Source organism: Somniosus microcephalus, chromosome 13 (assembly GCF_052327205.1).
Source record: "Somniosus microcephalus isolate GS21.2 chromosome 13, FLI_Smic_1.0, whole genome shotgun sequence".
Taxonomy (NCBI): domain Eukaryota; kingdom Metazoa; phylum Chordata; class Chondrichthyes; order Squaliformes; family Somniosidae; genus Somniosus; species Somniosus microcephalus.
In genome coordinates this window covers 144,391,353-144,412,551 of record NC_140999.1, presented here as the reverse complement: position 1 = coordinate 144,412,551, position 21,199 = coordinate 144,391,353, and the positions used below count along the sequence as shown (strand labels likewise).

Sequence of the window (21,199 nt, the reverse complement as noted above, 5' to 3'; positions counted from 1 at the left end):
GGAACAAAGCTTCCACCTGCCTCCATGTGCTGGGCACAGATATGCCCTTACACATGATTAGAAATTCCTCCCTTATACCTTTTTTGTTACAACAATATTGTATCAAGCTATAAACTCTCAAGTAATGCCTTTGTTAAATTAATTTGACCAGCAGGGGTGAGAAACAAATTCATGCTGCTTTAGTACCACAGTCCAGATCATACTAACTATACACAACTGCATGTTCTAGTTTCCTCTAAATTCTGAGCAAACTGCAAATATATAAGCATGCATGTCATGAGTCCTGCACATGTCTGTGCATTCACGCTGATGCAGAATTTCTACTAAGAGCATAAATTCGAGCAGAAAATTGACATATAACCAATGTCATAAGTTTATATTGTAGGCAACACTCACTTTACCGAGAAAGTACACTCCACCACCTACAATGAAAGCTGATATTGCTGTGCCAAACACAGCAAAAAGGGTAATGGATCCAATATTTTGGAAGAAGTTACCCTGAAAATGAAAACAAACAGTTAGTAATAAAATACATTGCACCAAAACACAATTAACCATGTTAAAGAATTAGAGAATATACAAAGTATTACAAATAAAATCTTGTCCAGTTTTCTCCGTCTTCTGGCAGAGACTTATCCTGCAATAAGAATCTAGAAATAAGAGCAGTGCTCCGGTACCTTGTCAAATTGCCATTCTTCTGGTGGGACTAGATAGAAAATGTTGGCAAGATATTGGAAGTGGGCATCACAGCAGAGGCTGATCCTGTCCTGTTCCCACCCTCCCCCGTCTCCCCCCACCCCTACATCACACTGCAGCTGAATAAATGAAGAGTTTTCCATTTCTAACACTCCTTTTATAATGAATTTCCAACACTATTTAATATCACATTTCCCAACTTTGGGGGTTTTATTAAAAAAAATGTGAAACTAACATGCATTGTTATTTTTATGGGATCAATTTTCCTTTCCAACTGAAAAATTCAGTCTTTTTTTCCCCTTCACTGTCCAAAAGTGATTGAACGATTGTGGTCACCTCCTGCTTCCGTGATCCCCTTCTTACTGAACTCCTGATCATTCAACTACCCCCTCCTGGCCCCCATACTCAGTTTGAGTCACCTCCACCTTCTATATTCACCATCACGCCCTCCTCAAACAGGCTACCATAACCCATTATCCTCCACAATTACTGCCCCATTTCTGAGCTCCCTTTCCTCGCCAAGGAGACTGAATAAGTCATCGCCTCCCAAGTTCTGCAGAGAACTTTTAAAAAAGGTAAAAGTTCGATGTGCTGTATTTTTTATATGCATTTTTGTTTACAATTTATGAAGAAAGCATTTAGACTGTCCAAGTCTAATCTGTGCCGTGATATCCCATGAACTAAAGTGTTTCAGACGGTAGTACAAGGCTACTTGAAGTTTAGTAACCAACTCACCACAATTGGGTTAACTGTTAGACCCAGCTGTGTTATCTTCACAAGCACTTTCTGATTGTGGTATAAAATCTGCTCATGGGTAACATGAGATAACATTCAAAAGTACTTAGCACAGAATTAAATACTAACACCGAGCTGTTCCCAGTGTATTTTTATCTGCAAATTAAATCTAATTGGAATCATAAATTGAAGGCTCTTCTGTAGTCTTGGAAGCACTACATTTGAAACAGTTAATTAGAGGTGCTAGTCAAGATTTTCAGATTTAATCAAATGGGGGGAGGTGGGGGTGGAGAAGAGGGAAGAACACAACATTTATCCAAAGTTAAATTTTAAACATTCAGTTACATTCCCCCCAAAATTACCGTCTCATTTTAAATCTGTTGTACAATTGTGTCACAAAATCATATTAAGTAAATTAAGAAAACATTTTCAAATTAGTTTAAAAAGAAACATTATTTACAAAATAAAACGCTGCACACAAATAATCTTGCCATTACAATCCCTCACTTACCTTGTGTAATGAGTATCCAGACTCAAATATAATGGGCGGAAGTAACAAAAGAAAAAACATGTTTGGTCGAAACATTTCTTCTTCCTGCAAAGAAAAGCAATCAAAAATATAATGGCTCGATATCAATGGCCTTGCAGTTCTATGTAACACAGGATAGACTTGAAGCTCTGGTGATCAGAATCTATCACCCACTTTTTTCCTGGTCCACTAAGAATTCTTTCAACATAATTGCATTTATCACTTACAAAAGCTAAAAGGACTAAGGGAAGGGGAAGGGGAAGTGTAAATGCTGAAAGAATCTGGCTCTTTGATACTTGTTCTCATTCCCCTGCTCACACCTCGATGTTTTTTACGTTAAAGGCAAGTTGCTCTTGTTGACCACCTTTCAGTGGTCCCTTATACTCCAACTTTAGTGCAGATTATCAGTAACTGTTTTAGACCAGCAAGAGTGGACAGGACTGTTTCTTCAGTGCTTGGATCACTCTCTAATCGGGAAGACCAGAACACTGTGCCTGCATACTGAAACATAAGTACAAAATTCTAATCACAGCCAATGAATTTTTGAATGTTGGAATTAGAAGGGGGGGGGGGGGGGGGCAGGAAATCAGCTCTTTTCAAAATGTCACAGAAGTAGAGTCAGGTATTTAATTTCAAAATAGTCTCAGAACAGAGGAAGGGGAAAATGTAAAAAAGTATTGGCCCGGATTTTGTGGTAATTGATGAACAAACAGCACCAGCCATTCATTACATTTACACTTTCCCACAGACTTTGTGGGCTTTTGCACTGGAACTTGGTTATTAGTGAGAGAAAAAAAGCGTGGTGCCCTCTACAGGGGATCTGGCACCTGTGCAAACAGGACAAGCAACCAAGTGTCTCATTAACCAATCAGGCTGAAGAACCCTTACTAAGACAACAGGGGGGAATTAACCCCCAAAAACAGGTGGGTGTGTGTCAGGTCGGATGTAAAAAAATTTCAAACCCGACCCTAACCCGCCTACTTTCAGTTTTAACAGAGGCAGGCAACCAACCCACTCCCAGGAGGCGGGTTAGTCATTTAAATATTATGAGGCTACGTGCCTCAGGTTTCATCTCCGTTTTTAAATTTCCCTGGCTTCGGGAAACCCGGCAGCTAATTGCGCAAAGATAAATGGCAGGTCAGAAGATTGGACAGAATATAAAAAACAGCAAAGAATGACTAAAAGATTAATAAGGAGAGAAAAGAGTACGAGAGAAAGCTAGCTAGAAATATAAAAAGATAGTACGAGTTTCTATAGATATTTTTTTTTTTAAAGTGAACAAAGTGAGCGTTGGTCCTATAAAAACTGAGACTGGGGAATTAATAATGGAAAATAAGGAGATGGCAGTTGAATTGAACAGGTATTTTGCATCGATCTTCACTAAATAGGATACAAGTAACATCCCAGAAATAGCTGTAAATCAGGAAATGGAAGGGAGGGAGGAGTTCAAGAAAATAATCACCAGGGAAGTGCTCCTGAGCAAATTGTTGGAGCTGCGGGCTGACAAGTCCCCAGGTCCTCATGGACTTCATCCTAGGGTCTTAAAAGTGGCTAGTGAGAGTGCGTTGGTTTTAATTTTCCAAAATTCCCTAGATTCGGGGAAGGTTCCATTAGATTGGAAAATAGCAAATGTAACACCTTTATTCAAAAAGGGAGGGAGACAGAAAGCAGGAAACTACAGGCCAGTTAGCTTAACATCTATCCTAAGGAAGATATTAGAAGCTATTATTAAAGACAGGGGCCTAGAAATTCAGTGCCCTTAGCACCGATTTTGCGGCGCTAGAGGGCCTAGCGCTGCAATTGGCGCCGGTTCCTAAATTGCCTGGGGCCCTTCCGCGGCGGTAGACCGGTAGCGCTGCGCCGGCACCGATGACGTCATCGGTGCGCGCAGCGTCCCGGTTGCCGTGGTAACCCGGCCAAGCCGAAATTCAGTTGCGGCCGCCTCGCCAGTGGCAGCCGCAACTAAGACTCCGGCAAACGAGTGCTGCCGGAGTCTGCGCCGGCGCTTTAAGGAGGCGCGGCGGCCGGCCGCTTTCCCGCCGGCCGCCTGCCCGCAGCTCCCTCCCCAGACTTCTCCCCCCCACCCCCCCGGAACAGATGCAAGCCCGGCACTTGTCCGAGGTGCCGGGCTCATTTTTGAGGAGATTTGCGCGGCCGGGTGCAGGCAGCTCCTCCTTAACGGAAGGAGGAGGCCTGCACTTCCCCAGCCTGCCGCACCGCATCGGGTGCCGCAGCGCCGGAATTGCGGCGCGAAACGGCAGTTAGCGCCCTTTTCCAGGCGCTAAGACCCTTCAGTAGCGCCGGCAGCCGTTTGGGCGCGGCGCCACTGAATTTTTGGCGCGCGCAGGGGACTTAGCGCCGGCACTAATTTCCGGCGCTAAAGCCCTGGCTAAGCCAAAACCCAATTTCTAGGCCATTATAGCAGGGGATTTAGAAAAGTTCAAAGTAATCAGGCAGAGTCAACATGGTTTTGTGCAAGGGAAATCATGTTAACCAATTTATTGGTGTTCTTTAAGGAAGTAACATGGGCTGTGGATAAAGGGGAACCAGTGGATGTACTGTACTTAGATTTCCAGAAGGCATTTGATAAGGTGCCACATCAAAGGTTATTGCGGAAAATAAAAGCTCATGGTGTAGGGGTTAGCATATTGGCATGGATAGAAGATTGGCTAGCTAACAGGAAACAGAGAGTAGGTATAAATGGGTCATTTTCTGATTGGCAAGATGTAACGAGTGGTGTGCCACAGGGATCAGTGCTGGGGCTTCAACTTTTTACAATTTATATAAATGACTTGGATGAAAGGACCGAAGGTATGGTTGCTAAATTTGCTGATGACACAAAGATAGGTAGGAAAGTAAATAGCGAAGATGACATAAGGAAGCTACAAAGGGATATAGATAGGTTAAGTGAGTGGGCAAAGATCTGGCAAATGGAGTGTAATGTGGGAAAATGTGAAATTGTCCATTATGGCAGGAAGAATAAAAAAGCATATTATCTAAATGGTGAGAGATTGCAGAGCTATGAGATGTAGAGGGATCTGGGTGTCCTAGTGCATGAATCAGAAAAGGTTAATATGCAGGTACATCAAGTAATTAGGAAAGCTAATAGAATGTTATTGTTTATTGCGAGGGGAATTGAATACAAATGTAGGGAGATTATGCTTCAGTTATACATTGGTGAGACCACATCTGGAGTACTATGTACAGTATTGGTCTCCTTATTTAAGGAAGGATGTAAATGCACTGGAAGCAGTTCAGAGAAGGTTTAGTAGACTAATGCCTGGAATAGGCAGGTTGTCTTATGAGGAAAGGTTGGACCGGCTAGGCTTGTACCGCTGGAGTTTAGAAGAGTAAGAGGTGACTTGATTGAAACATACAAGATCCTGAGGGGTCTGGACAGGGTGGATGTGGAGAGGATGCTTCCTCTTGTGGGAGAATCTAGAACTAGGGGCCACTGTTTAAAAATAAGGGGTCACCTATTTAAAATAGAGATGAGGAGAAATTTTTTCTCAGAGGGTCGTGAGTCTTTGGAACTCTCTTCCTCAGAGGGCAGTGGAAGCGGAGACTTTGAATATTTTTAAGGCAGAGGTAGATAGATTCTTGGTATGCAAGGGGGTGAAAAGTTATTGGGGGTAGGCAGGAATGTGGAGTAATCAGATCAGTCATGATCTTACTGAATGGCAGAGCATGCTTGAAGGGCCAAGTGGCCTACTCCTGCTCCTTGTTCGTATGACTGCTGGATCCAGCAGGCAAGTGCCTTTCAATTTCACGTACAGAAAGCAAAATAAAAAGAGGGGCCAATACTTTTGGCCACTTAGCATGTGACGATTTAAGATTTAAAGAGTCACCTCAGATTAGATCAGTGACCTTTCACAGAAGTTAACTTTAGTTTATAGCTTGCTCCAGATCAGACATGTAACATGTAGTGCATGATGTGATAATTGAATATTGGCATTTCTGCAACACAGAAATGAAACCAATTAGATGCTTTGACTCATTAAATCTTTTATGGCAGCAGGTGCATTGAAACAGCAAAACTTCGATTTGATGTTTATTAGATTCCTTTTTCTTAGCACTCATTAAAAAAAATCATTTAGGTTATTCGTTATTTTATTTTTAGTCAGCTTAAAGATTGTTTTTGCATATATTTATGCTCACACCAGTATCACTAGAAATCAGCACCCAAAAGTCCTAAAATTAAATGGGATCAGGGATATCAAATATACACACAATCTACAACTGTAAAATCACCATGGATGGATGCTATTTTAAAACAGATGCCTTTTACAGGATTATGATTGGAAAATACCAAGAAATGATCAGCTTTGCTGTCAAATATTTGTCCCATTTAAGTAGTTGTTCTTCCTTCAAAATTTTAACTGGGTGCTATATAATTGCAAGTCTTTATTTTTCATCATTCTTCAATTGATGATTATATCTGAATCACATTTTATAGGCTAAAACTATGAATATATTCAAAAGACTATTTTTATTATCTATACAAGATGTGGCTGGTCACTGTAAATTTGGTTATTACACGATAGAAGAGACCATCAGCGGTTTGGGTCTTCTAATTTATTTTCCAGTTTTGAACTTCAAAGGGCATGGCAGATATATCCCAGGCTGAGACACTGATGGTTAGGCAAAACCTCAAATGTGTTGTGTTATGGACACTGGTTTGGTTTAGTGTCAGGAGTTCGCCAAGTATTGCTCTTTTGTTAATTTTGAATATCCATGGAAGTGGAAGTTAAATGTTCTATAATCAAATGAAATCTGAACTTATGCCATTCTTTAAACTTTAATAAATCTGATTCGTATTTTATAGCCCAAGTCATAAAATCTGATACTGTTTATTCTTCAGTTATTGGAAAAACGAGAAGACCAGAAGAGTAACAAAGGGTTCTGTTCAACCCCTGGGCAATGCTACATTAATTAATACATATAAAGTGAAGGCTCACATGGGAGAAATATTTTGTGCAATGCATGATATTAATGTTCCACAAATCATGTCCAGCTCACCATTACTTAAGAATGTTACAGTAAAATCAAGTGTTAGGATTTAATTTTTTTTTGAAAATCTTGCACAGAATCTTTTTGGGGGAAAAAAGTTACTCAAAACTTCAAATATTCAGATTGCAACTATGTAACACTGCAACATTTAAAAATGTTGAATTTTAAAAATAAATACGTCATTTTTTTGAGAATATAAACATTTCTAAAGGCAACGGTAATATTGTACATCACATGCATTACATATTCAGACACTTCATCACTAATATGAACTGCTGATCCAATGGATTTTTATGCTGCTCAAAATAACATTGTGTTTGCATTGATTCGACAAGTAGAAACAAAATAACAGCAGTGTTCATCTTTAAACAGAACTCTAGAGCCAAAACAGTGCAATACAAGTCAGCAGAAGTCAAGCTGAAACTATGTTGTGTACTAATTAGAGCACACCTCGAGTACAATGAATAGTTCCAGTTACCAAGACACGAAGGAGACATGTGAAGGCTGGAAGCTCTTCAGACAAGAGACTGGGCCCCGGTGTCAGAGGTTTGAGTTATGAGCAAAGACAAAATAAATTTGGACCCTTCAGCCTTAGTAGGAGACCGAAACATGATCTTATAATAAAAGGTATACAAAATTGTATATGGTATGGAAAACAAATACATATTACTTCAAACTAAAATTGTGAATGTAAGACAAGGGGACACAATTTTTAACTCGTAAAGTTTAGCATAAATGTCAGGAAGTTTTTAAACAGAGTGCTCAAAGCATGGAATGGTCTTCTGGGTAAATAGAAGTGAAAACCTTTGGAATAATTTGAGAAAAAAAACTAGTTGCTACAATAGGGGATGGGTGGGGTGGGGGGTAAAGTGATGTATGTTTCCATGCCCCCCACCTCCGGCCCGAGTTATGAACTAAGATAGGCCGAATGGCCTTCCTCATCCCTTTTTATTTTATAATAAAAGCTGTGATCAAAATTATTCATCAACATCAGTTTCTTTCAGCAACACAAAATTCCTCATCCCGACAATACCGTTCACTCAGAATTTTGTTCCATAGCTTTAAGTGCATAAAACATATTTAAAAATTACTTTTTTGTGCTGCTCATGCCTCAGATGATTTGTAATTTTTTTGCCTGCCAGTCAAATGATAGATTGTCATGATATTGTATTGTAGTTCACAACAGTAAGATAAAAACTAGAACTTCCATAACACATCTCTCTAATTCACACAGAATTTGCTAATAGGAACCAGAACAAGGCCCAAACTCCAAAGAGGTGTTAGTCCTGTGTGTGGAAAACTTCTTTCTGGCACTTTTAATATTAAAATAACGTTTTTATGGGTAACATCAGTAATTTCTTTTGACTTACCAAAGTGAGGAACAAAAATGGTGACAGGAAGCAGTTTCAACAAAACTTGGAGTAATTTGCTTGGTTAATTTTAGCATAGGTGCTGGTTCAAGCTTTCCAGGTTTTTTTTTGGGGGGGGGGGGGGGGGGGGGGTGGGGAAAGATAAATAAAAAAATCACTTCCATCCATAAAGAGAAGATTGTGATGTAACTTTCATGCTATGAAAATGATCATCCAATTTGAAGCATTTGTTTCTTTGTCACTGAACAGTTTGAAGACTTACCTTCCAGTTAGCCCAGTGTTGTGATTCTATAATTTTAATCACAGCTCCCATTAAGATTCCTACGAGAAAAAGTTAAAATATATTGACATTAATTCAAACACAATCTTGTTCGATGAATGCCCTCACAAATGAGTGAACAAGTTGGTTCTAAACTGGACACAGGATCTAAAACCAATTAAAATGCCCTCTCTCTCACCTAGTGGCCCAAAGGACTAGTACAAAATAATAAAACCAAATGCAATACACTTCGAAGTGGATTTTCAATTCCTGCTTTGAAAAACCTTAAATCTTTCACAATTCATTTTATAAGTAACTTATTTCAAGTGCCACAGCTATTATAAACTAGCCTGGACTTCAGATGAAAGTAATACACCCCTCACTTCTGTCCTCTTGACAGTGCTACTCTTGTGCTATATGGCTTCAGAAGTGTGAGCAGAGATATATTTGTGTCACTGTACTATCTCCTTTAATCATTGGAGTAAAATAGTGGATTTGGCAAGGTACTAAATGAAACTAGAAATGGAAATAAAAGTATGAATCAAAATTTTTTTTACAGTACAGAAGTAGACAATTGGGTCCATCTGTGCAGGCTCTTTGAAAGAATTATCCACTTAGTCTCATTCCCCAGCTGTTCCTCTATACCATTTTATAGAATGCCTCAAAATATTTAAACAACAGCATCTGTCATAACCAAGAACAATCAGATTGTGCAATGTTGCTTCTTTAAACTGCTCAGTTCCCCAGTTCAGGACTCCAAATCATGAAACCTTCAACTTCCAAAAAGCAGATGGAAGCTTATTGTAATTGTGAAACAAAGCATTTTGTTTGAGAACAAATTTCAGCTGATGCATATTGAGCAAAGTTTACAAAAGATACTTTGTTTAAAGGAGTAGTTAGATTATCAACAATCATGGTCTTTCTCATTGCTTGAATATAACTTATCATCCACGCACCAACATTTTGGCAGTAAACCAATGGGGGAAAAAAGATTTACACAGATGATCCTTTTTCCTTCCCTTCTTAACAATCCCACTCTCTCCCATCACATCAATACTACTCAAATTTAGGAGCACTTCAAATCAAGGATGTGGAGGTGGGTTGGTATTTCTTGGAAAAATAAATGAAAATGGTTAGCTTGCCTAGCTTTATTATGCTCGCTCTCATTTTGAATATAGGTTATTCTCTATACACCATGAAGGAGGTAGGCCACACCGAAGGTGCTGCAACTCTATCATAAAAACGAAGAACATAAGCACTAGGAGCTGGAGTAGGCCATTCAGCCCTTGAAGCCTGCTCCGCCATTCAACAAGATCATGGCTGACCTTCTACCTCAACTCCACATTCCTGCATTATCCTAGAGTCCAGTATCCAAAAATCTCTGTCTTGCATATGCTCAACGACTGAGCATCCACAGCTCTCTGGAGAAGAGAATTCCAAAGATTTACAACCCTTTGAGTGAAGAAATTTGTCCTCATCTCAGTCCTAAATGGCCGGCCCCTTATTCTGAGACTTTGACCTCTAGTCCTAGACTCTGCAGCCAGCAGAAACATCCTTCCAGCATCATTTTAATCAAAGAACTGAAAATTGCTACAAGCGAACATTACAGTCTTCCCCATTCATTTCATGCCCACACATCAATCAATTTTATGAGAGTAGTGCCCAAAATACATCTGCGTAACTATATTTCATCTTAAAATCAGAATTATGGATTATGACCATAGGGTTTGTGAAGGAAGAAGCCATAAAACCTATTCAGAAAAATACACCATCTTATGAAAGAATTCTGGCCTTATTAAAACATGACAGACTGGGTTTGGAAATCTAGAAACCGAACCATGAAAACATTCTGGCTATTGAGAGAAGATAGTTGTTGACCCTGAATAAATAACCTTATTGAAACAGAAGGTTAAGGACTCAGACAGGCTGCACTTTTTAGAACGAAACAATGGTTCACCCTGGATAAAGTGTTCTAATTTACACTTTGTAAAGAAGCACAAAGTAAGGAACATCTGCCTCGTAAAGATGACAAAGTAAGAAACACCTGCTGTCACACCATTTTTTATATGGTAAACTTAGAACACCTCAAGAGGAGACATGAGTCTGGCAGAGGTCAGCAAAAAAAATGACAAGATAATTAGCTTGCATCACCAGAAAACCTTAAAGGAAATACTACTGGAAAAGGGTATAAATATTGAACTCTCAAATGGGATAGTAGACACTAGACTCGCTTTAATCGGGCAAAGCGATTCTCGGCTTCAGAGGCAGCTCCAAGTCTCCAAATCTTTGTACTTCAGCGATCAAAGATATTTGATTTTGGTGGATATCCTGTAGACTTTAAAGAACTGTAAAACTGTAGCGAAATTAAGATTTAAAAGTAAGGTTCTCTGATAATAGGATTGTAAGTTTTCTCTTTTTGGAACTGTTAATGTTGCGATTGACTCACAAACTGTAAACTGCATGTTGGTTCTTTAATAAATCTATATATTTTTAGAATCGTCTCGCATAAGACTTCTGTATCAAAGTCACAAACTCAATCTCTGTACACTCTTTGGTGAGGAGTTGCAGAATTCTGGGGGAGTTTTTCGGACCCTCATAATATCCGGAACATTACAGTCTAGCTAAACTTATTAAAAGTGCCATCTGGAGGACAGTAACATCTTCAGGTTGTTCCTTTCCATTAGGGAGAGATAGTCTGGACCTTTAGACCCAATTAAGCGTCTTTAGGATTCAGCTACCTCAAACTTCAGTTGAAAGTGAACGTCTAAGAAATGCGCCTGATCTGGGGTAGCCCTCAAGGGGCTAGGACTAGTAATGACCCCTTCAGGTTAAAGACTCTTAAAATAGGGCACATAGAGACTTTACACAAGCATGTTAATTCTTCTTCTCTCTTCCATGGCTAGCAGCATGAGACAGCCCAATTCTTGCACAGCTTTTACATCCAGCAAATTATGCTCTGGGTTTTTCTGTGAAGCCTCCTTTTTATATGGACAGGTCTTCAGCCTAACCAGAAGAACTGGGATGGGAGGCAGGGTCACCATTCCACTCCTATCGGATATGACTATCCTACTGGATGTCAACCCAGTATAACAAAAAGGTGTTATATAATGGGGACCAGATCTATAGACTCACTATAAAGTATTCTTTCTTCCCCTCCCCAATACCATTTCAAAAACTTTACTGAAGGGATCATGCCTTATTCAAGGTACTGTCAGAGTTATTATTTAGGTTACTTTACATGAAGACCCACTGTTTTGGGTGTTCTTTTTGCACTGGGGATATGCTCCAATTACACTGCTGGCAGGTGTACACTGTGCGAGTGCGGCTTCAAAGAGTAATTGGACCGCGGTGCTTCAGAATGACATGGAGTCAGAGTCAGAACGGCGCAGGAGGCCGCCAATCGGCCCATCCCGGCTCGCTGTAGAGCAATCCAGTCAGTCCAATTCCTCCGCGGCCCTGCAAGTTTATTTCCCTCAAGTGCCTATCCAGTCTCCCCTTGAAAGCATTGAGTGTCCACTTCCGTCGGCAGCGAGTTCTAGGTTCTCACCACTCGCTGCGTAAAATTTTTTTTCCTCACATCGTCCCTGTATCTCTTGCCCAAAACCTTAAATCTGTGTCCCCTAGACCTTGTACCATCAACTAGTGGGAACAGCCTTTCCCCATCTAGCCTATCAATCCGTCATAATCTTGTACACCTCTATCAAGTCACCCCTCAACCTCCTTTGCTCAATGAAAACAAATCCAGCTTCTCCAACTTGTCCAACATGGATTCCGACCGAGATGCCGAAGCCAAAAAATGTGAATACCAAATATGTCCTGCAGTGTACTATGAAATTTCAGCTAGGGGAGTAGCTTATACTAAAAATGCTCCCAGTAGCCACATACACATCATCCCTCTCTAAAATAAAAAAGGTCTAGCTCAATGCAATTAAATAAAAATTACAGTACACTTACCTAATGACACAACTGCCACACTTTCTGGCAGAAAATGCAGTTTATATTTGATCAGCAGCCGCACCAATATGATGCAAATAGCTATGAAATGAAAAATAAAATATGAAGTTATGTATAAATAATATTGTTAAAAAGCCAAAAGGGGAAAAGTATACTTTTGAAGATTACTTTAATCAGATGGAATTAAAAATACATAGTACATCTGTCAATCTCATGACATCTCAGACGACTAAAAATATTACGGCAAAAGCCCAATTTTACTTTCTACCTAATATATATATTTTTTTTTTAAAAACAGAATTTGAAAACCCAATTGTTCAGCGCATCAACATTCAAGTTGTTCAAAAGTTGTTCTCTGCTCGAAAGCAGCATCTTAGACCACACCAACATGTTGATACATATTTTACAATATTTAATTTTTAAAATGCTAGGCATAAAATAGTTACACATTAATTTTTTTAATCTGCAAATATGAACATTTCTTTCTGACTAGAAGCAAACAACCACAATACATAAACAGAACAAGTGCGCAGAAGATAATTAAAGGGAGAGAAAATGTTGCTACAAATATAACACTATCAAATGGTAAATTCAGTTCATTATTGTCCAAAACTAGTCTCTCACTAAATTTGTCAAGGAAATGTTAATAAACTTAGATTAGAAACAAAAAAAAATTAAACCAAAAAATTGTAGCAGGCTTTATCCTAAATTTGAAATCGTGTCCTAATGTAGCTAGGCACACTGTTTGCATGCCAAAACACAGTAGAAATCCAATAATCCTTAAAAAAGAAGTATTTGGCACTTGCTTAGTTCACCAAATATTTGTGAATAAGCATTCCTATCTCACCCCATCTATTTGCATCCGGTGTCTGAACAGCCAACAAACTATTCAATAGCTGCAGTATATTTCAGTAAACAACACCTGGCAAATGACAGTCATGAATTGTCATAGTTACATTATATAAACATGTGACACAGACTTAGGAGGCATAATGTCATTTCAATAAATAGTTTGCCTCTAAATTAATACAGAAAATCTGCAAATGGCAAAGACCCAAGGAAGAAGAATAAAAAGCACCAGGACCATTACTGAAACAAAAAACAAAATGTTTCAAAAATATATAGTTATGCAACAGAATAGTTTACTGCAACAGGCAAAAATTACTTCTCCATTTCATGCTAATGTGGCAGTACCACCGGTTGTCCCTTACATTGAGATACATAATTTCCTTTAACTTAACTTTAAATGTATCTGTTACTGCACTCAGGCTTCATTCCTGTACTCTGCGTTATGACGTCAGAGCTTGGAACCTTCTGGCAGTAGAGCTCCGAACCTGCTGGCAGTTGAGCTCAGAAACTTCTAGTTAGTCCTCGTGGCGTTCCCGCTGGGGAAAGACCGACACCACGGTGCTCCTACAGTCAGCCATCTTACCTGTTGTATTTAACCTGTTCCTGTAAATAAACAACTTATTTATAGTTCGTCGAAGTCGAACTCGATTATTTAGTGGCGATGCACACGAATCGCTACACTAGAATATAAATAAGAATTATGGCCTCAAAGATGCTTTAAATCATGCAAAAAATATTGCCCTGGTTACAGGTATAAAGTCAATGCATCAATGTTTACAGTACTAGCATTTGATCAGCCAGAAAAACAGCATTTGGAACAGGTTTGTAAATATACAGCATTTTTCTAAAAGTTATTTGCTTCTCTAAATGAGCAATAAATGAGACCTGCAAAACGGAGAAAATGTCACTCATGTACTGATGTAATTTTCAGTACATATAATTTTTGCCTGTTGCAGTAAACTATTCTGTAGCATAGCTATAGTTATTAAAGGGGGGGGGGGAGAAATAGATGAGAATAGACTACAGTAGTTCAATTAAAACAGTTAATAAAAATAAAGGAAAAAGAGACTTGGCTGGTGGGAGGGGAGATGGCACAAGCAAAATTAATTATTTACAATTTTATTTCAATGTTGAGCAGTTCCAGAGTTAATATAGAAATAAAATGACTGCGCTATCCGAGGAGCTTGGCTGCTAAACATCAGCATTTGTTTCAGCATTACAGTTTGTGAGCTGAAAAATAAATGGCCAGTTCAGGGTCACTGGACTTCACCAGGAACTGCAAATAGTTTAAAAATCAAGATTTCTGAGAGAAAATCTCAAATCAAAATTCAGAACAGATCAGCCGTTCGTGTCAGTGGCATACCTAATATAAGCAAACTAAAGAATATAGTCATTCCACTTGACTGTTCCTCTTGTTGTGCTTCAGCCCCTGTCTGCAGAGGTAGTATAGGTTTTGGCAGAGTTGGTGGAACCGGTAATGGAGTGGTGGTGATAATGGGAACTGTGGTGGCTTGTAGCGTGTCATTTTGCTCTGCAGTATTATTTGACAACCTGAAATTAGTGAAACAGCAAGACTGTTAGAAAATGATTGCCTCCTTATTTTTGGAGTTGATTACAATACAAATACTTGTCACATCCATCCAACTGTATCCCCAAATGAAATGTGTCTAAATAAACCAGATAACCAAAGAATATAGTACATAATAGCTACACTGTTCTTAAACAAACAGTTAAACATTCTGCATATACCACACATCACTAAAAATGCATCATACAGAAAATCTATCACACTTTTCTGATTGGCTTTAAAGATTCGTTATTTGTTCAATTGACCATGCTAATTGGCTTAAACATTGACAAGTAGGAAAAGCTACCAAAAATAAATAAATAAATAAATAAATAAAAATAAAATAAAATCGCAAAACAATTTTTCCAGTCCCTCACACTGGTCCGCCAGGTCAAATGTTGTACCCAAGATCCACCTAATTTTCTGCCTTTCAAAAGTAAGCTGTTTGCATTTGAACTTCCATACAATGGAGGTATTGTAACGGCCACAGTGATATTAACAATTATCAAAAGTGAAATGTGCAATGTGACCTCAGAGATATTTGGTACTTTGACACTGTAATCACTATGGTTTCCTAATCCTGCAAACAATGAAAGTAACTATAATCTGATAAATAAGGAAGTATTTAACATGTGAAAAATGTGTATTTCTAAGTCATCCTGGATAATAAAGTGGAGGAATAAGCTGATTCAGTGTTTCTGTATGCACATTTTGGCAAACAACCCAAAAGGAAAGCACTTGTTAGACACCACCTAATTTACAAATTTGTTCAAGTATGCCTACTTAGGAAATATTCAAAAAAAACATATGGTTTGGTGTAATTTAGGAGAAAAAACTTTATTGCTGGATAAGGAAGGACTTAGTTACATACACTGGAGCAAGGGGGGAATCTAAATAGCATTTTTGGAAGTGATTGGAAAGTATAGCTCGTTGAATGAAAACGAGTGTGCATCCATGCAAGGACAAAAGAGGGATACCCAGCACAGTACATACAAACAAGAAAACTCAAGGACAAGAATCATTCCAAACTCTCCCATCTTAGAAAAAACTTTCGCTAAATCTAAACTTTCTGGTAAATGGACCCAAGAGCAAGTAGATGTACAGTATTTCCCTAAGTGACCAAGTTTAAAAAAAAGAAACCAGGGTGAAGGGTCAAGACATGCGAAGGTTAAGAGTAAATCAGCAGATGAAGTAAATCAAGAAGTGGCGATTGGGTGACTCCAAGCTTGGATTTTAGATTGCAGGAGTAAAGAAAGACCAAGGGATGCAATATGTTCCACAGGTTTGAGGTCCAGCAAGAATAGTTACGAGACATATATATGATCAGCAAGGGTGAGAGATATACCAAGCCCATCTGAAATAATAAAAAGGCCCAGATATTCCGATCCCTACGGGTGGGTAAGTGCTGTGTACCCACCCGTAGGGACGTCGGAAATGTCTGTTTCAGGCATGCACAGCGCATGCGCTGAAAACCGGCATTTCCGATGTCAAGAATCCTCTTGACAGATCCTCCGGCTACCCTGGAGAAGGGCCTCTTCGGGCAGATAGTACTGCTTTTTGGAGACCCTCCTCCCGCAGAAAACCCTTATAATTCTTACGCCTGGCAAAAGCAGGTGCAAGGCCTGCTTTTACCAGGATAAGAGTTGAAAAAAGTAAAAAAATATTTTTTCCCCACTGATTTATCATTTAAAAATACTTTTTAAAAAAGTTTATTTTTAGCCCCATAAAAAACTTTAATTCTTTTTTTCAAAAAATTTAATGTTTAAAATACTTAATTTATTGTAATTTCAAGTCATTTTAAAAAAGTGATTTTTTTTTAAATTTAAAGTTTTGCTATGTTTTTTCATTGATCTCCATTCATATATTTGATAGGTCTTCCTGTCAAATGTATGAAGGGAGATTCCCTTCTGTGATTGGCTCCCCATGGCCCACATGATCCCAGAGACGCTGCAAACTACCTGCGCCTCTGGGATACGTGGGCCCTGCACACTTCAAGTTTGGCGAGGCCCAGGAGCGGAAGTGTGCGCGTCTTGGGAGCCCTCAGGTAAGGACGTAGATTTTTCCAGATCACAGGCCTCCGCCCGCGGGAGACCTACGATCGGAAAATACAGGCCAATATATTTAAGGTTAAGAATTTTATACACTAAACAATTATAGATGCTACTCCGATGTTTTGGCTATTTTACATGGATTGGTCCACAAAGTTGGAAGACATGGCACAGGTGGAGTGGTTCTGAAATGGAATGAAAATTGGCTGAAGCAGAGGGTCAGCATGTAAGGAGATAACCAGTGGGGTGCCTCAGGGATCAATGGGTGCTGGGACTGTTGATGTTTATAACATGTGCAAGTAACTTAAAAGTGGGGATAAAAACAAAACTAGTTACATTTACGGATGATACCAAACCCGGAGATACTGCAAACTGGCAACACACTGATCAAATAGCAAAAGGCCCGGATGAATTAGGGAGCTGGACGAATGAGCTAAGGTTTTTTTTTTTAAGGAACAAATGCGAAGTCAAGTGATTGGCAAAGGATAATAAACAATGATGATATAGGCTAAATGTTGTTATTCTACAGGACTTGACACAGGAGGGGAATTTGGGGACACTGGTGGATTGGTCAGTGAACCCATTAGCACCGTGTGCAGCAGTCATAAAAAGAACAAATAGGATCCTGGGCTGTACAGTCAGAGGACGAGAGCACAAATCTCATGAAGTCATTCGGAGTTTGGACAAAGTGATGGCCCAGCCCCACTTGGATTACTGCGTTCAACAGATAATGAAAAGGGTGCAGCAAAGGACAGCTAAATTGAGAAGCTGGAGTTTGACACCTAACTTATAAGGAGAGGTTGCAGATGTTGGGAATCATTACAGTGGGAAAACAAAGGCTATGGGGCGATTGCATTGACATATTCAAACTCATAAATGATAGACAAGATAAGCATTAACATGTTTAACATAGTCACAAAGTCAGGGAGTGGGTAGAGTTAAGGAACAGCAAAGGTTGCAAGTCTCTGGTAGGAGCTGTGTACAGATATTCTGATAGTAGTGGTGTAGTGGTGGAATGTATAAAGAGAGAGAGCAGGAAAGCATCTGGCAAAAAACAATGCGGCTACAGGAAACTTTCGATTAACTGGCCCCTAAATAACCGGAACGCTCTATCCACCGGCAAAATTCAGGAGTCGGTTCAGATAACTTTTATTACTTTTTTTACACTCCATTTGTTGCTGTGCAAGGGTGTCGCTGAAGCTGTTGCAAAGCTACAGAGATGCTTGCAACTTGTGCCGATTGTTCTGAAGCAACAGGGTTTGTTGCTTTATACGGAGCTCTGAGCTCCGTATCTTTCACTACAGCGTTCAGTTATCCGGAATTGTTGATGAACCGGCAACACATCGGTCCCGTCCGTGCCGGATACCAATAAGTTTCCTGTATTAGACTAGGGGAACCAGAACAGCTCAAGTAATAAAGGCAATTAATCTCTACAATGTATACAGGACAGTTTTCTACAACAATTGGCCGTATTTTCCGATCCCTATGAGTGTGCACGCGCTGTGCACACACACAAAGGGACATCGGAAATGCCGGTTTCAGGCATGCACTGAAAACCAGCATTTCCAATCAGTCAAGAATGCTCGACAGATCGGACGCCTGCCCTAGAGAAGGGCCTCTGGGGACGGAGAGCTCCGCTTTCTGGAGAACCTCCGCCTGCAGAAATCCCTTAGAAATCTTACGCTTGGTAAAAACAGGTGTAAGGCCTGCTTTTACCAGCATAAGAGTTGAAAAAAGTAAAAAAATTTCACTCATTTATACACTCAAAAATACTTTTAAAAAAGGTAAGTTTATTTTTAGCCCCATAAAAAAAAAAAATTTTCAAAAAATTACATTTTTGTTTAAAATATTTAATTTATTGCAATTTCAACTCATTTTAAAAATGTGATTTAAATTTTTTTTTTAATGTTTGTGTTTTTGGGTGATCTCCATTCATATATTTGACAGGTCTATCTGTCAAGTGTATGAAGGGAGATTCCCTTCTCCTATTGGCTCCCCATGGCCCACATGATCCCAGGGACGCTTGCGAACCGCATGCGCCCCTGGGATACGTGGGCCCTGCACATTTCAAGTTGGAGGGGCCCAGGAACAGAAGTATACGCACCTCTGGAGCCCTCAGGTAAGTCCATCGATTTTTTCTAGAGCGGAGGCCTCTGCACGCAGGAAGCTTCCGATTGGAAAATACGGCCCAATGTGTTTTAGAGCCAACAAGGGAACAGGCCATACCAGATTTAGTGCTGAGTAACAAACCAGAATTAGCCAACAATTGGACAGTGAGGGAACGTTTTGAAAATGGTGATCATAATAGAACGGAATTTGATATTGGCCCAGAAATTCGGGTCTCCACGGGCGAGTACGCATGGGGTACTCGCCCGTAAGCCCAATCACAGAAATCACAGAAACCCCACAGTGCAGATAGAGGCCATTTCGGCCCATCGAGCCTGCACTGACACATATCCCACCCGATCCCCGTAACCCCTACACCAACACATATCCCACCCTATCCCCGTAACCCCACGTATTTAATCCCCATAACACTAAGGGTCAATTTATCATAACCAATCAACCTAACCCGCACATCTTTGGACTGTGGGAGGAAACCGGAGCACCCGGAGAAAACCCACGCAAACACGGGGAGAATGTGCAAACTCCACACAGACAGTCACCCGAGGCCAGATTCGAACCCAGGTCCCTGGCGCTGTGAGGCAACCCCAATGGAAGTGCCGGTTTCCTGCATGCACTGCGCATGCGCGGGAAACCAGCACTTCCGTTCCCCTGAAAGGGGTTCAGAAGTCGAAAGCGTGCGCAGGAGAGGCTGCGCGTGCGCATCGAACTTACGGTTTATTTTGCAGGTTTTCCCAGGAGGGTAAGTCTCCAGAAGTTAGACATGTAAAAAGCAGTCGCAAGGTCTGCTTTTTACAAGGTAAGTGGTGAATTAATGAAAATTAAAACATTTTTCCACAGGTTTATTATTTTTAAATACTTTAAAGAAAGGTAAGTTTATTTTTAGACCCATTAGAAAATGTAATTAATTTTTTCAAAAATTTAAATTGTTTAAAATAGTTATTTCATGTAATTTATAGTTTATTTAAAAAATGTGATGTTTTTTAAAAAAATTATTTGAAGATTGTGATTTTTGGGGCTTGTAGTAGTTATAGGTTCCTGTCAAACTTATGAATGAAGCATTCCCTGCTACCATTGGTTCTCCATGGCCCATGTGATCCCAGGGGACGCATCGAACTAACTGCGCCCCTGGGGTACGCAAGCACTGCGCGCCGGCAGTTGGAGGCGGCCCAGGATCGCAATTCCACGGGGGCCCACAGCTCAACGGCCGGTGCGCAAGCTAAGTGCAGGTCGGGGGCTTGCACCCGCGGGAAGCACCCGACCCGAATTTCTGGGCCATTAGGTTTGAGGGAGAAGTGAAGGTTAAATTTAAGTATGGCAAATTTCAAAAGGATGAGAAATGAATTGACCAGAATAAACTGGGCTGAACTGTTAATGGGTGAACCTACAGACAAACAAACAGCGAGAAGTATTCAAAGAAATATTTGGTACGATGAAAAACCAGCACATACCCCAAAAAGGTAAAGGCTCCACTAAGCAACCACAGACAACAAACAAAGCTACAGACAATACCAAAGTATAAAGAGGCCTACACAAATGAAAGGAAGTGAAAATTCAATTGACTGGGAAAGTTAAAAACTGCAAAGTGACATAAAGATAGTATTAAGAGTTGCAAAAAGGGAATATGGAAAAAAGACTTGCAAGGGATATCAAAGCGAACAAATTACTAAATATATTAAAAAGAATGGTAAGGGGGAATGTGGGCCCATTAAAGACAGATACTATACTGAACAATAGGAAACGGCACACATGTTAAATGAGTACTTTGTATCTGTTTTCATAGTGGAGGAGGAGGACAAAATACCAGCAGAAGGGAACCTAAAAATAAGTCACGGGGAGGAACTCAGTGGATTTGTGAAATAAAACAGTCATGGAGTAAAAAATGGGACTTAAGATAGAACAAATCTCCACAACATGGTGCTTTCTGCTTCAAGAGTATTAAAATAGGTGAGTAAATTGCAGATGTGATAGTTCAAATTTTCCAAAGCTCTCTAGATTCAGGAATTGATTGCAAAAGTGTATGGGATGGAGGGAGAAACCAGACCCGTCAGTTTGACA

The 21,199-nt window shown here is 39.8% G+C and overlaps 1 protein-coding gene across 1 annotated transcript in view; it reads right to left on the bottom strand.

Annotated features, from left to right (window-relative positions):
* The window catches only part of slc9a8 (solute carrier family 9 member 8), a 108,076-nt gene that overhangs the window by 76,181 nt on the left and 10,696 nt on the right, over window positions 1-21,199 (bottom strand). Inside the window, exons 2-6 of the mRNA XM_086005334.1 lie at window positions 14,766-14,953; window positions 12,554-12,634; window positions 8,603-8,661; window positions 1,943-2,026; window positions 397-498 (exon numbers count right to left, since the gene is read on the bottom strand). Of these exons, the coding sequence (XP_085861460.1) occupies window positions 397-498; window positions 1,943-2,026; window positions 8,603-8,661; window positions 12,554-12,634; window positions 14,766-14,953 (514 nt within the window). The remainder of the gene's footprint in view (window positions 1-396; window positions 499-1,942; window positions 2,027-8,602; window positions 8,662-12,553; window positions 12,635-14,765; window positions 14,954-21,199) is intronic.